This window comes from Aedes aegypti, chromosome 3 (assembly GCF_002204515.2).
Source record: "Aedes aegypti strain LVP_AGWG chromosome 3, AaegL5.0 Primary Assembly, whole genome shotgun sequence".
NCBI classification, from domain to species: domain Eukaryota; kingdom Metazoa; phylum Arthropoda; class Insecta; order Diptera; family Culicidae; genus Aedes; species Aedes aegypti.
This window is the reverse complement of record NC_035109.1, coordinates 311432688-311444942: the sequence shown is the minus strand read 5'-3', so window position 1 is coordinate 311444942 and position 12255 is coordinate 311432688. Positions and strand designations below refer to the sequence as shown.

Sequence of the window (12255 nt, the reverse complement as noted above, 5' to 3'; positions counted from 1 at the left end):
CAGGCGGATCCTTATCCACAAACTCAACACATTCTGAAGTGTAAATTCATATTCAAGCCGACTCAAAAAAAACGGCTGTGTTCAGAATAATAGTAGTAATAGCATATTTTCATACAAAATGCTGAACTTTGGCATGCTGTGACTTTGTTTCCCTATGAACAATCGGCATAAAATTTTGACAGGAAACTACAAATATACTCAATTTTATTATCACAAAATATGATTTTTTTCACATTACCGGTTTTAATGTTAAGCACCAGGTGAAATCGCTCAAAATAATAGTAGTTTTTCTTTTGTGAATTTTTGTTCAGCAACAGTTTTATAAAAAATTGGCATGTTTATATATCTACAGCTTTAGCGGCAGTTTTTAAAACAGTGAATAAAAAAAATTCAAAAACTTAAAATACACCAGATATTGAAATTATTAAAACTACTATTATTTTGAGCGATTAAACCTTGTGCTTAATATTAAAACCGATAACGTGAATAATTTCATATTTTGTTGTTATTAAATTGAGTATATTTGTAGTAGTCTGCCCAAAGATTCGTAACGATTGCTCATAGGGAAATAAAGTTACATCATACCAAAGTTGAGCATTTTGTATGAAAATTGGCTTTACTACTATTATTCTGAACACAACTGTATAATCTATCAAGTCTTAAGTCCAAGCACCGATCAGAATTAATCAAGAAATCCGTTGAGTAATGGACTTTACATCAACCAGTATTGTCGTGACAGTAAATGAACAATATAAATTCTTTGGGCTCAAAACTTATTGGATGATATCAGTTTGAGCTTCGTTCATGCTTCGATGAACTCTATTCATTAGGTTTCCAACAATCAATGGTCAAGCTAATAGATTTAAAGATCTTCATATGCAAAGGAGTTAACGGATAACCTGAGAGGATAGTTGAAATCAGAACATGGTAGAACTATATTGTATGAGCCTGCATGAGTAGCAATCGTTTTATTTTCTTAGAGAGTTCAAATGGATAGGGTTGTGGATATGTAGACTTGTTTCTATCCTATGATCGCATGATAATACTTCCGGTTTAGCCGAAAACAACCATTGGAACATTGGTTTTTCAAATCTTCTGAGGTACGTCCAGGGTAATCTGTAGTAATATTTTTTAAGCCATAGCACAATATTTGGAAGTTTTTCTTTTTCAAAGCTCCAAATTATTGAAAAACAGTTGTGGGTCTCACTGGCTATTCCCGAAAATTTCCAGGATAAGATCCAAAATTCCCATTAAGTACTTCGGAATATTGGTTGCCCAAGATTTTTCCCTCGATTTTTTTTCCTAAGGACTCTTATGGATGCCGAACAGGCCATGAAACCTTAGCAAAATGTGTACAAGCATTTTTTCGAGTAGAAATTATTGTTTCGTATTTGTCTATTCCTCGAATGAATTATTTTGGAATTCAGTCACGATTACCTTCAGTGTTCCTTTTTAGAAAATGGAACTATTCCAGAAATTTCTATTTGAAAAAACATTTCAGGGTTTTTTTTTTAACAGGAAACAAATAGATTAACTACATAGAATTCGTTCCAGAGATTACATCAAAAATTTATTTGGACTTCCGCAAACATTTCCTCAGAAATTCCTTTTGGGAATAGTTAAGGAATTCTCTAAGGGTTCTTCCTGACTTTCGTCCAGCAAGTTCTTCAGGGACCAATGCAGAAATGCTTCAGGAATACCTTTAGAAAATATATATTTTTGGATCATCTTCTTTTTCTTGGCATTAACGTACCCACTGAGACACAGCCGGCTACTCAGCGTAGTGTTCTAAGATCACTTCCACAGTTATTAACTGAGAACTTTCTTTGCCTAAATATCCATTTTCGCATTCGATTATCGTGTGGCAGGTACGATAATACTTTATGCCCAGGGAAGTCAAGGAAATTTCCATTACGAAAAGATCCTGAACCGACCTGGAATCGAACCTAGACATCATCAGCATGGCTTTGCTTTGTAGCCGCGGACTCTAACCACTCGACTAAGAAAGGCCCTTCGATCATGGATTCTTCAAATATCCGAAGGGATTGTTGTTTTTTTTAATATATAAATAATCGCAAGTCTCTCGCGTGAAATTTCTAAAAAAATGTTCTTGCCATTATTTTACATGCTCAGTGCTCAGCCATGTTTTCTAACATGACGTCCTAATTTTTTTTCAGCCAATGTTCTACATATTCGTAAGGCGGTTAATATAGGAAATTTTCCATGCATTTCACTGCGGAACACGTTTTTTCTCAAGCACCAAAATACCGTTATTTTCTAAATTAAGGGTTGCTGAATCCATTGCCGTTTGTTAAAATACCATAATACGTCTAGTTTTTAGATATTGACTGTTGAAAATGCAAAATTTGACTATATCAGTCAACTTGCATGCAAATTTTCCAGCCTGTATGGTAATTTATTTGGTTGATTTGTCGCAGAATTCAAACTTCATGTGTAGAATAATACTTATCAACAAAGTTCACAATACTTTTGATGCACAAAAGTCATTTTTTTGATGGTTTCGAAAAGAATTGTATTTTTCCATATAAAAGAAACGAATAATTCTGTATGAAGACTGCAAGCATGTTGGAAAAATCTTTGTAATCTTAATTTAATCTTGCAATATCTACCAAATTATACTTTAAATCAAAGATTAAGTTATATAAATTGACGCTTATATTGAGCTGTTCGGTAATCCAATCCGCATGGTTATTAAATTAATTAACTCATTACGCGTGGTAAAAATGAACAAATTATGAAAAAAATCCACGTGCTCGGCTGGGATTTGAACCCAGGACTCTTGTATGCTAGACGAGCGCATTACCAACTAAGCTACTGAGCCACTTGGTGACCCAATAACTGAGTTGATTACAAGTTTAAGATTTGTAAGGATTTGAATTCTAAAACTTCTAAACTCCTTGACTCGATGCGGATAAATGCTTGGTCACACTAACCGCGCGGCCATGAAGCCGCACAGACATGCAAAAATGTAATTCTCTTCGTGAATAAAGGTGACAAGATATAAGTTTGATTAAATTATTCATTATAGAGCGCCAGCGATGCAATCCTGCGTCACGGTGTTAAAAATTGACATAAAATATGCGACTTGCCGCTTTTATTTACTTTTATTTGCGCTTATTCTAGCATACGCTTGAATTATGGTTTGCTTCGATATTGACTTTTGAAATCGAATACTCTTCAGAAAAGCAATATTTCAATAATTCGAATTAAAATTGTTTGCCGGGAAATGCTATTCCTAGCACTTTACCAAGTTAATGATCGGCATTTATTGATGTGTAGTTCCCATCTATGGTAAAAGAACAACCGAAGCAAATCTAGCTTTCTTTTGATTGATTCTTCCCTGACCTTTAATTTACGATTCTTTACCCCATATACCCATATCATGCTGCCATCATGCATGGATAACCAAAACTGAAATGTGGCCTTCCTTCCTTCCCGAAAATGAACGATTAATTTTTTCTCGCAAACTAATTACCACCGAAAGACACATAGAAACGTAGGGAGAGAGAGAGCCATGCATGCTAGCTAACCAAAGTAGCCACTGATGCACGACCGCCCGGCCGAAGCGTTGAAGGTGGCAACGGCAGGGCCTACCATGTGCGCAAATTTTTTGAAAGTGACCAGCATGGTTGAACAGCACAACATAATTTGTATAAAACTGCTTCTTCAGCACTGGGAAAGGCACAGTCCGCGAACAGTCCTCGTCCGATTTGGATCAACCAGGAGGTTCGCGCTTAGAGAAGCACTCAATAGTTCTATCAGGTGTTGTTCATTGCTTTGCAAAGTTCACAGAGTTCAACAATGAAGGCCTTTGTAAGTAGTTTGCGGGGCAAGTGTGATTGAAAGGAGTATACGTATGGACGTTTTGAAGTGAATTTAAATGAAGTCGAAGAATACTTATAGATTATTGATGTTACTTCTTGATCCTTCCAGGTGTTGGGATCAGTGCTGCTGGTGGCTTCGGTATGCTCCGGATCGTATATTCCTCGCGATACTCCTGAAGTGGCCGCTGCCAAGGCTGCTCACTTTGCGGCTCATGCTGCTGCCGGAATCGGTTTAGGCGGCCATCACTGGAATCATCACGAAGCCTCTATTCAGAAGTGGCACGGACCGATCCACATTCCCAAGATCTACAAGGGCGTCCCAGTCGAAACCCCCGAAGTTCAGCATGCCAAGGCATTCCACGCTGCCGCTTATGCCAAGGTCGCCGGATACGCTCAGCACGATGACCATTATGATGGACATCATGACGCCCATCATGTCCCAGTTCATCATGAAGGCGGAGCCTGGCACGGACCCATCCATATCCCAAAGATCCACAATGGAGTCCCAGTGGAAACCCCTGAAGTCCAGCATGCCAAGGCTTTCCACTTGAACGCTCTGGCCAACGCTGGTGCTCAATCCTACGGACCTTCCTCTTGGGCCGAACACGGTCAAGGACACGAAGATGATGGCTCCTACAAACCCCATTTGTATGAGTCCGAACAGTACTAAATAAGTCCCCATTCCACCAATGCCAAACCTCATAGGAATAAGCCACTTATAAGATACTCATCACTCTGTCCCCGCCAGCGAAAAATGACACCATTTCATTAACGCATGTGCACTTCACCGCAACTATTGAGTGCCTCGTAGAATTGTCAAACTGGAAGAGTTCTCCCACAAACATCACGCAGCCGACCATCGAAGTCAACATCCATCGAAGTAGCCTGCGCTTAAACTCCGATTTGTGGGAGTAGCTTCAAACGAACGCTTAAAAACGCTGGAACGATCAAAGACTGCTTAGATCCAAGTCTATTTAATGTTCAAAAGCAACATCTAAAAATCTAGACGAGACTCCAAAGAAAAATAAGAGCATAGAGAAGAAGGCCATGCGAGACGACGACACCTTTACGCACAGCCAGTTACACTCTGTAAATGAAGCTGTTTAATGAACTGAACGATAAATACTACCAAATGCAAAGCAAAGATTTAAAGAATCCAAACTTTTGTGCTCTTTTCACTGCAAACCGATTTGTGATGACATTCAGTTTCTTCTTATGTAAGGAGACTTGCGGCTTCGGCACCATTCGACTATTATCGGCAACCAAATTGCAAATGCCAAAAACACAGTCTTTTTCTACCAAAATACACCAATTAAAACATTCAGATGATTCTTTGTTTTGCCAGATTCCCGCTGACAGGATTTCCGAGACTGAACAAAAAATATCGCCAGCGATGTCATCAATTCAAATGAACACGTCACAAAATACGGCTGATTTGGAGCTGTCGAACAGACACGCCTACAGTTCTTATGGGAAAGCTGCCGAAGAGAATGAGGTTGCCGACAATAGTCGCACTGTCAAGAGATTTTCGGAGCGTTGTAAAACCGTTTCCAAAAAGCTTTCAACAAGTCTGCCGGTGTGAGTTGATAGAGGATTAAGCAGTGCGTAAATGTAAACAGACAAACACGTAATTTGTTTGCTGATGTCCGAGAAAGTTGCAAAAGAGCGCGGTATCGGCTTAGATTGCCGAGAATGCGTATATGTGACATCGAACCAAGAGAATTTTACCGAGTTGATAGGTCAGAGGAAAATATTCATTCGATTTCCATTTTAGATGAACCGCCTTCATTAAAAAGAAGGAAAACACTGATAAATGAGTCAGGCATTTGAAACAATCTGAACTATTGTTACACGAAATAATTTAAGGTGCAAGATCTAAACTATCTTGCACCTAAGATTATTTCGGCATAAATTTTAAGGACGACTGGGTTGTTAGGAGTATGGTCAAGATTATCTGTAATAACTTGAAGCCCACAACTGTTAAGGGTTATTCAACAACGAGAATAGGCCTTTGAATCCACAAATTCTGAAGTATAATTCATACTCAGGCAGACTCAAACAAACATAATCTATCAAGTCTTGAGTATAAACACCGTTGCGTATGGGATATTAGATCAACAAGTGTAATTAGCAATCTCTTGTCTGTATATAAACAATATAAATTCTTTGAGCTCAAAACTTGAATAATATCGGCATGAGCTTTTTGAACCATGTAAGTTTCGGAAAATCACTGGGCAAGCTTATAGATTTGAAGTCCTATACATACAAAGAAGTTCACGGATAGCCTGTAAGCGCAGTTGAAATCTAAACAAAATTGTAGCGGCAGGCATGCGTAGATTCTTTTTTGTTTTAGAGAGTTCAAAGGATACGATTGTGGACCTGAAAACCTGTTTCCATCTTTTTATAGGATAACTTTTATCACTTGTATGATAATGCTTCCGGTAGTTTGTGTTCAACTTTCGAAGTGAGCAGACGCTGGCTTACTGGAAGTCCGAACGTTTTTTTTCCTATCGTTAAGTTCGATATCGCGAAGTACTATCGTCGCGCGCGGTCTGCTTGCTAACGCAATGGTCCGCCGCGAAAATACGTTGCGAATTGATCTAGCCAACATCCCAAAAAAACCAAGCTATGAGGAGGTACATAGTTTTGTGTCTTCCAAGCTTGGGCTACAACGCGATCAAGTGCTACGAATACAATGCAGTCGGAGTGCGAACTGTGTATTCGTCAAGACAATTGACCTAGAAGTGGCACAAAAGGTGTGCGAAGAACATGACGCGAAACACGAAATAGAGGTTGACAACGAGAAGTACGTTGTGAGGATTCGGATGGAAGACGGGGCAGTAGAAGTTAAACTCTTCGATCTCCCCGAGGACATCGCCGAACGTAGTATCGTCGAGTTTCTGCAAGACTTCGGAGAAGTTCTCTCAATCCGAGAGCAAATGTGGACTGACCAATACACCTTCGGAGGAATTTCGACCGGTGTATGGATTGCAAGAATGATAGTGAAGCGCAACATTCCATCCTACGTCAACATCGACGGTGAGACAACATATCTCTCGTATTATGGGCAACTTCAATCTTGTAAGCATTGCGGGGAGTATGTCCATAATGGAGCTTCTTGCGTCCAAAACAAGAAGCTTCTAATTCAGAAGATGTCCTCTGAGCAAACGTCTAAGCAATCGTATGCTAGCGTCGCTAAAAAACCGGTTAAATCGCGGAATGCCGGACCAACCAACAGAGCGCCACGGCCTGTAGTTAGCGAGCAATCCAACACTCTAGCTCCACCGCTAGTCCCAATGACGACCTCACCAATACCTTCATCGAAAAATGCAACAACTGTCTCGGCAAGCAAGCAACCGTTGGTGTCCGTCACACCGATTCCATCGGGAACCTTCAAAAAACCGAATTCGACTCAGCACAACAACCAACAGCAAAGAGAGAAGCATGCAAAACCTATTCGTAGCAACGATGGTGGTGAAACGGATGAATCCACATCATCAAACACTAGCAGACGGTCACGACGTCACACCGACAAGAAACCAAGATACGATGACGGAGAAATCTCGCCGGATGAAGGAATGCTACACTAATGGATTTCAGAAGCTACAATCTCGTTACAATCAATATTAATAACATTACCAACGCTATCAAACTAGACGCTCTCCGCTCATTCTTGCGAACGATGGAATCCGATATCGTTTTCCTACAGGAGGTAGAGAACGACCATCTGTCACTACCTGGGTATAACATTATCTTCAACATTGACCACGCGAGGAGAGGAACAGCGATAGCTCTGCGAGACTACATCAGTTTCTCCCATGTAGAGACAAGCCTTGATGGTCGGTTAATTGCTCTACGGGTACAGAACACAACTCTCGTATGCATCTACGCGCATAGTGGTCCTTCGATGCGAGCAGAGCGTGAGCGATTTTTCAACCACACACTGGCTTACTACCTACGTCACGATACACCTCACACTGTCGTAGCTGGTGACTTTAATTGTGTACTACGCCAATGTGATGCTACAGGACGCAATGACAGCCCTTCGCTTAGGAGATCTGTCCAGCAGTTACAGTTATCCGATGCCTGGATGAAACTTCGACCTCGTGAGCCTGGACATACCTACATTTCGGTGAATTCTGCCTCCAGACTTGATCGGTACTATGTGAGTCCAGGTCTATGTAACCAATTACGCTCCATCGAAGCTCATGTATGCTCATTCTCTGACCACAAGGCGATCACACTTCGAATTTGCCTCCCAAATCTTGGCAGAGCACCAGGACGTGGCTTTTGGTCCATTCGACCACATCTACTTACTGCCGAAAATATCGAGGAATTCCGATATCGTTGGCAATTCTGGACCCGAGCGAAAAGAAATTATCCTTCCTGGATGACGTGGTGGATTAACCACGCAAAACCAAAACTTAAATCTTTTTTTCGCTGGAAGTCGAAGATCGCATTTGATGAGTTTCACCGAGAGCATCAACGATTATACGCTTTACTACGACAAGCATACGACAGCCTACCGGGACGACCCAACATGCGCACCCAAGTCAACGAAATCAAAGCAAGAATGCTCACACTACAAAGAAACTTTGCTCAAATGTTTGTCCGTATCAATGAGACATTCGTCGCAGGTGAAGAGATGTCAACTTTTCAACTAGCCGAAAGAAGACGGAAGAGGACTACAATAACTCAACTGAGGAAAGAAGATGGCGAAGTTGTCGACCAGTCCGAAGAAATCGAACAGCACTTGTTACACTATTTTACTGAACTCTACTCAGAACAACAACACGATGAGGAGATAGTCGACGAATTTCCATGCGAAAGGGTGATCCCAGAGAATGATGAAATCAATGAAGCCTGCGGCAGAGAAATCACTACGGCCGAAATCATTGCAGCAATCCGTACGAGTGCACCACGAAAATCTCCAGGAAGTGACGGTATACCGAGGGAATTCTACCACCGAACGTTTGACATTATCCATAGGGAGCTGAACCTTGTGATGAACGAAGCACTGACTGGACGATTCCCCTCTGAATTTGTAGATGGGGTGATCGTTCTGGTAAAAAAGAAAAACGGAGATGGGTCAGCTCGCTCATACAGACCAATATCTCTACTAAATGTGGATTTCAAAATTCTCTCCAGAGTTTTGAAAGCAAGACTCGATGAAATAATGAGAGCCCACCGTCTACTCAGTCCGGCTCAGAAATGTGCAAACTCTTCTCGCAACATATTCCAGGCCACTCTATCCTTAAAAGATCGGTTGGCTCATCTGATTCGGAGTAAACAGAGAGGAAAAATGATAACGTGGGATTTGGACCACGCATTCGATCGGGTACGACAATCGTATTTACACAACACCATGCGCTCACTCGGAATACATCGTGGCCTGGTCGATCTGTTAGCTCGTATAGATAGTCTCTCTTCATCCCGATTACTTATCAACGGACACCTATCGACACCCTTCCCGATTAAACGTTCTGTTCGACAAGGCTCACCTCTGAGCATGCATCTGTTCGTTTTGTATCTCCATCCTTTACTGAATAGGTTGGAGAGACTATCTGGCGATGATCTAATCGTCGCTTACGCGGACGACATCACGATAATATCCACATCGATCCAGAGAATAAATCAGATGAGGAATATTTTCTCACAATTCGAACACATCTCCGGAGCAAAAGTCAATTGGGACAAAACAACATCTCTGGACGTCGGGTACATAGAAAGTAATCCACTTCACATTCCATGGCTACAGACGGAAAACACTATTAAAGTACTCGGGATTATTTTTGCCAATTCTGTTCGGCTGATGGCAAAACTAAATTGGGATAAAATGGTTGCCATTTTTTCACAAATAGTATGGATGAATTCAATGCGTTCGTTAACACTTCTGCAAAAAGTTATAATGCTGAACACATTTGCGACATCTAAGGTATGGTATCTTGCTTCGGTTCTACATCCTTCCTCTGTACATGTTGCAAAAATTACGTCAAAAATGGGAAGTTTCCTTTGGAACAATATTCCAACAAGAATACCATTGCAACAAATGGCACGTGACAGAGCTAATGGCGGATTAAGATTGCACCTACCTGCGGCAAAATGCAAGGCTTTGCTCTTGAATCGGCATGTTCAAGAAATTGATTCTTTGCCTTACTACAAATCTTTCCTTTTTCCCGATAACCCCAATTATAATCCTATTCCCGCTGATGTTCCTGATCTGAAAGTTATCTGCCAACACTTTCGTCAGCTGCCCCAACACATCCAACAGAACCCTACCTCTGATATCATACATCGATATTACGTGGAGCAAGGCGAAGCACCGCGAGTTGAGAGACTGCACCCAGAAGTAGATTGGAGGAGAATTTGGTCGTGCTTGCGTTGGCGTTCTTTCTCTTCTACTGAGAAGAGTAGTCTGTACTTGTTAATCAACGAAAAAGGCCCTTATGGAAAACTACTACATACAATTGGTCGAGCTGATAGCGATATATGTACACACTGCGGTGTGGTGATAGAAACTATGCAACACAAATACACCGAATGCCCGAGAGTACATCTAGCCTGGAGATTTTTGCAGCAAAAAATCTGGGATGTGCTTGGAGGATGGCGTATGCTTTCATTCACGGAATTGTTGAGACCATCGCTGAAACGAATACCCAAAGATAAGCGTATTAAAGTTCTTAAACTTTTTGTACATTACGTAAAATTCATCGATAATGTTAATGTTATAATTGATATAACCGCCTTAGAATTTCATCTCAATTGTGAACTCTATATTTAAGTGAAATGTTTTAAAACCAATGACAAAATAAAAACTTCATAAAAAAAAATACTAATGATCCAAACACGTTTTAGAAATTTCTATGATCAGTGGCGCAACCAAGGGGGGGGGGGGGTTTGGGGGTCAACTCCCCCACCCCAGAGAAGAACAATTTATATGACTTATCACACTACGATCTACAAAAACTAAAGCAGAAGAAACGGTTATGAGCTTCTAAGTTGTAAATTCATTATTAATATATCTCATTATCACTAATAAATATACTGCAAGCTTCTTACGAGATGTTTTTCAGACATACAAGTGGATATATTGGGATTCTTAAGAGTTGATTAATGTAACATCTAGATTCAACAATCTTTCAGTTGGCACAGTATTCAGCCGAATTTTATGACATTCAGGGCATATGGTTTGTTGGAAAAGCATTTCATTTGTTTCGTAATCATAGGAATAAAGCCTGAGTTCAAGAAAAGCTCAAAGGGTATAACAGTTCCGTTCCTAAGTTGAAAAATCACAAATCGATAATTTTCTTTAACTGACTTAACTGTCAAGAGCGATTCGATAATATCTGTCAAATTTTTGAATTGAATTTTCTAATGCCACTAAAAGAAAAAAATTATCGAACCAACTCCATGAGTTATGGGCATCTAAAGATTTCATAGTTTTTCACTTAAATTTGCTTATAACTTCAAAATCACGAGAATTACAAACTTATGATGTTCAGCAAATATTGTATCTTTACTTCCTCTGCAACTCAAAATTTTAAGGGCCACCCTATTCAACTTTTTTCTTAAAAGATAGAAAACTCAATTACGAATAACTTCTCTGAAGACATCGAACGTCTAAAATCGACGAGAACAGAGAAAACACTTTTTCCGGCTAAATTGTCGATTCGGTCCATTGTGCACTGTGAGCTCAAAAAGGTTTGAATTTCAATAGAGTTTTGGATAACAAGTTTTAAAACATATTGGCAACATCAAAAAGACCATCCACTCCCTAGAATGTTAGTGAGATTTTGGAATTATATTAACAAATTTTAACTCTTTGTTTCTAAACTTAGATTATATTTCAACAAAATCTGCACATATCTAGACTTGGACTATATTTCCAAAAAATGGCTAAGTTCCATGGACAAACTTCGTCTTCATAATTATGTATTAGACATGGCTTGTTTCTGGAGCAATTCTTTATCTGGTTGTATCTCTATATACATTAGAGTGGTTCAAAAAATCGTTTTTGCTCCACACCGCTCATTCGATTCAAAATCAAATTCTAAGTGTTCTCTGAAAATTTGAGCTCATTCCGATGGAAACTGAGACTGCACAAGCCCTTCAAAATTTATATGGGATATATATTATATCAATTATATATGTTTGTCCAGGTTAGAGATGGGCAAAAAGAATCGGAGCCGTTGAAAAGATCCGGATCACTCAAAAGAACGAGTGACCCGTGGCTCTTTTTTGGCAAGAGTCGGTTCATTTGATCAGCACGGATCAGTCAAAAAGTACGAACCGATTCTTTTCCCCTATTCTCCTTCGTTCGTTTTTCGGCTTTATCATACGCTACGGCACACGAGCAACTCCGCTCTCTCAGAGCATACACAGCCAAACTACTAATTTTACCCGCCCAGTT

At 40.1% G+C, this 12255-nt stretch overlaps 2 protein-coding genes across 2 annotated transcripts in view; one reads left to right on the top strand and one right to left on the bottom strand.

Moving 5' to 3' along the window:
* Positions 1 to 12255, bottom strand: part of LOC5569778 (prolactin-releasing peptide receptor) — a 539879-nt gene that overhangs the window by 120914 nt on the left and 406710 nt on the right. The gene's annotated exons all lie outside the window — the stretch shown is intronic.
* On the top strand, positions 3497 to 4997 carry LOC5578638 (cuticle protein 5). Its single transcript, XM_001663928.2, has 2 exons — positions 3497 to 3834; positions 3955 to 4997. Exons 1-2 carry the CDS (start codon positions 3823 to 3825, stop codon positions 4513 to 4515), a joined length of 573 nt encoding a protein of 190 aa, XP_001663978.1. The 5' UTR covers positions 3497 to 3822; the 3' UTR covers positions 4516 to 4997.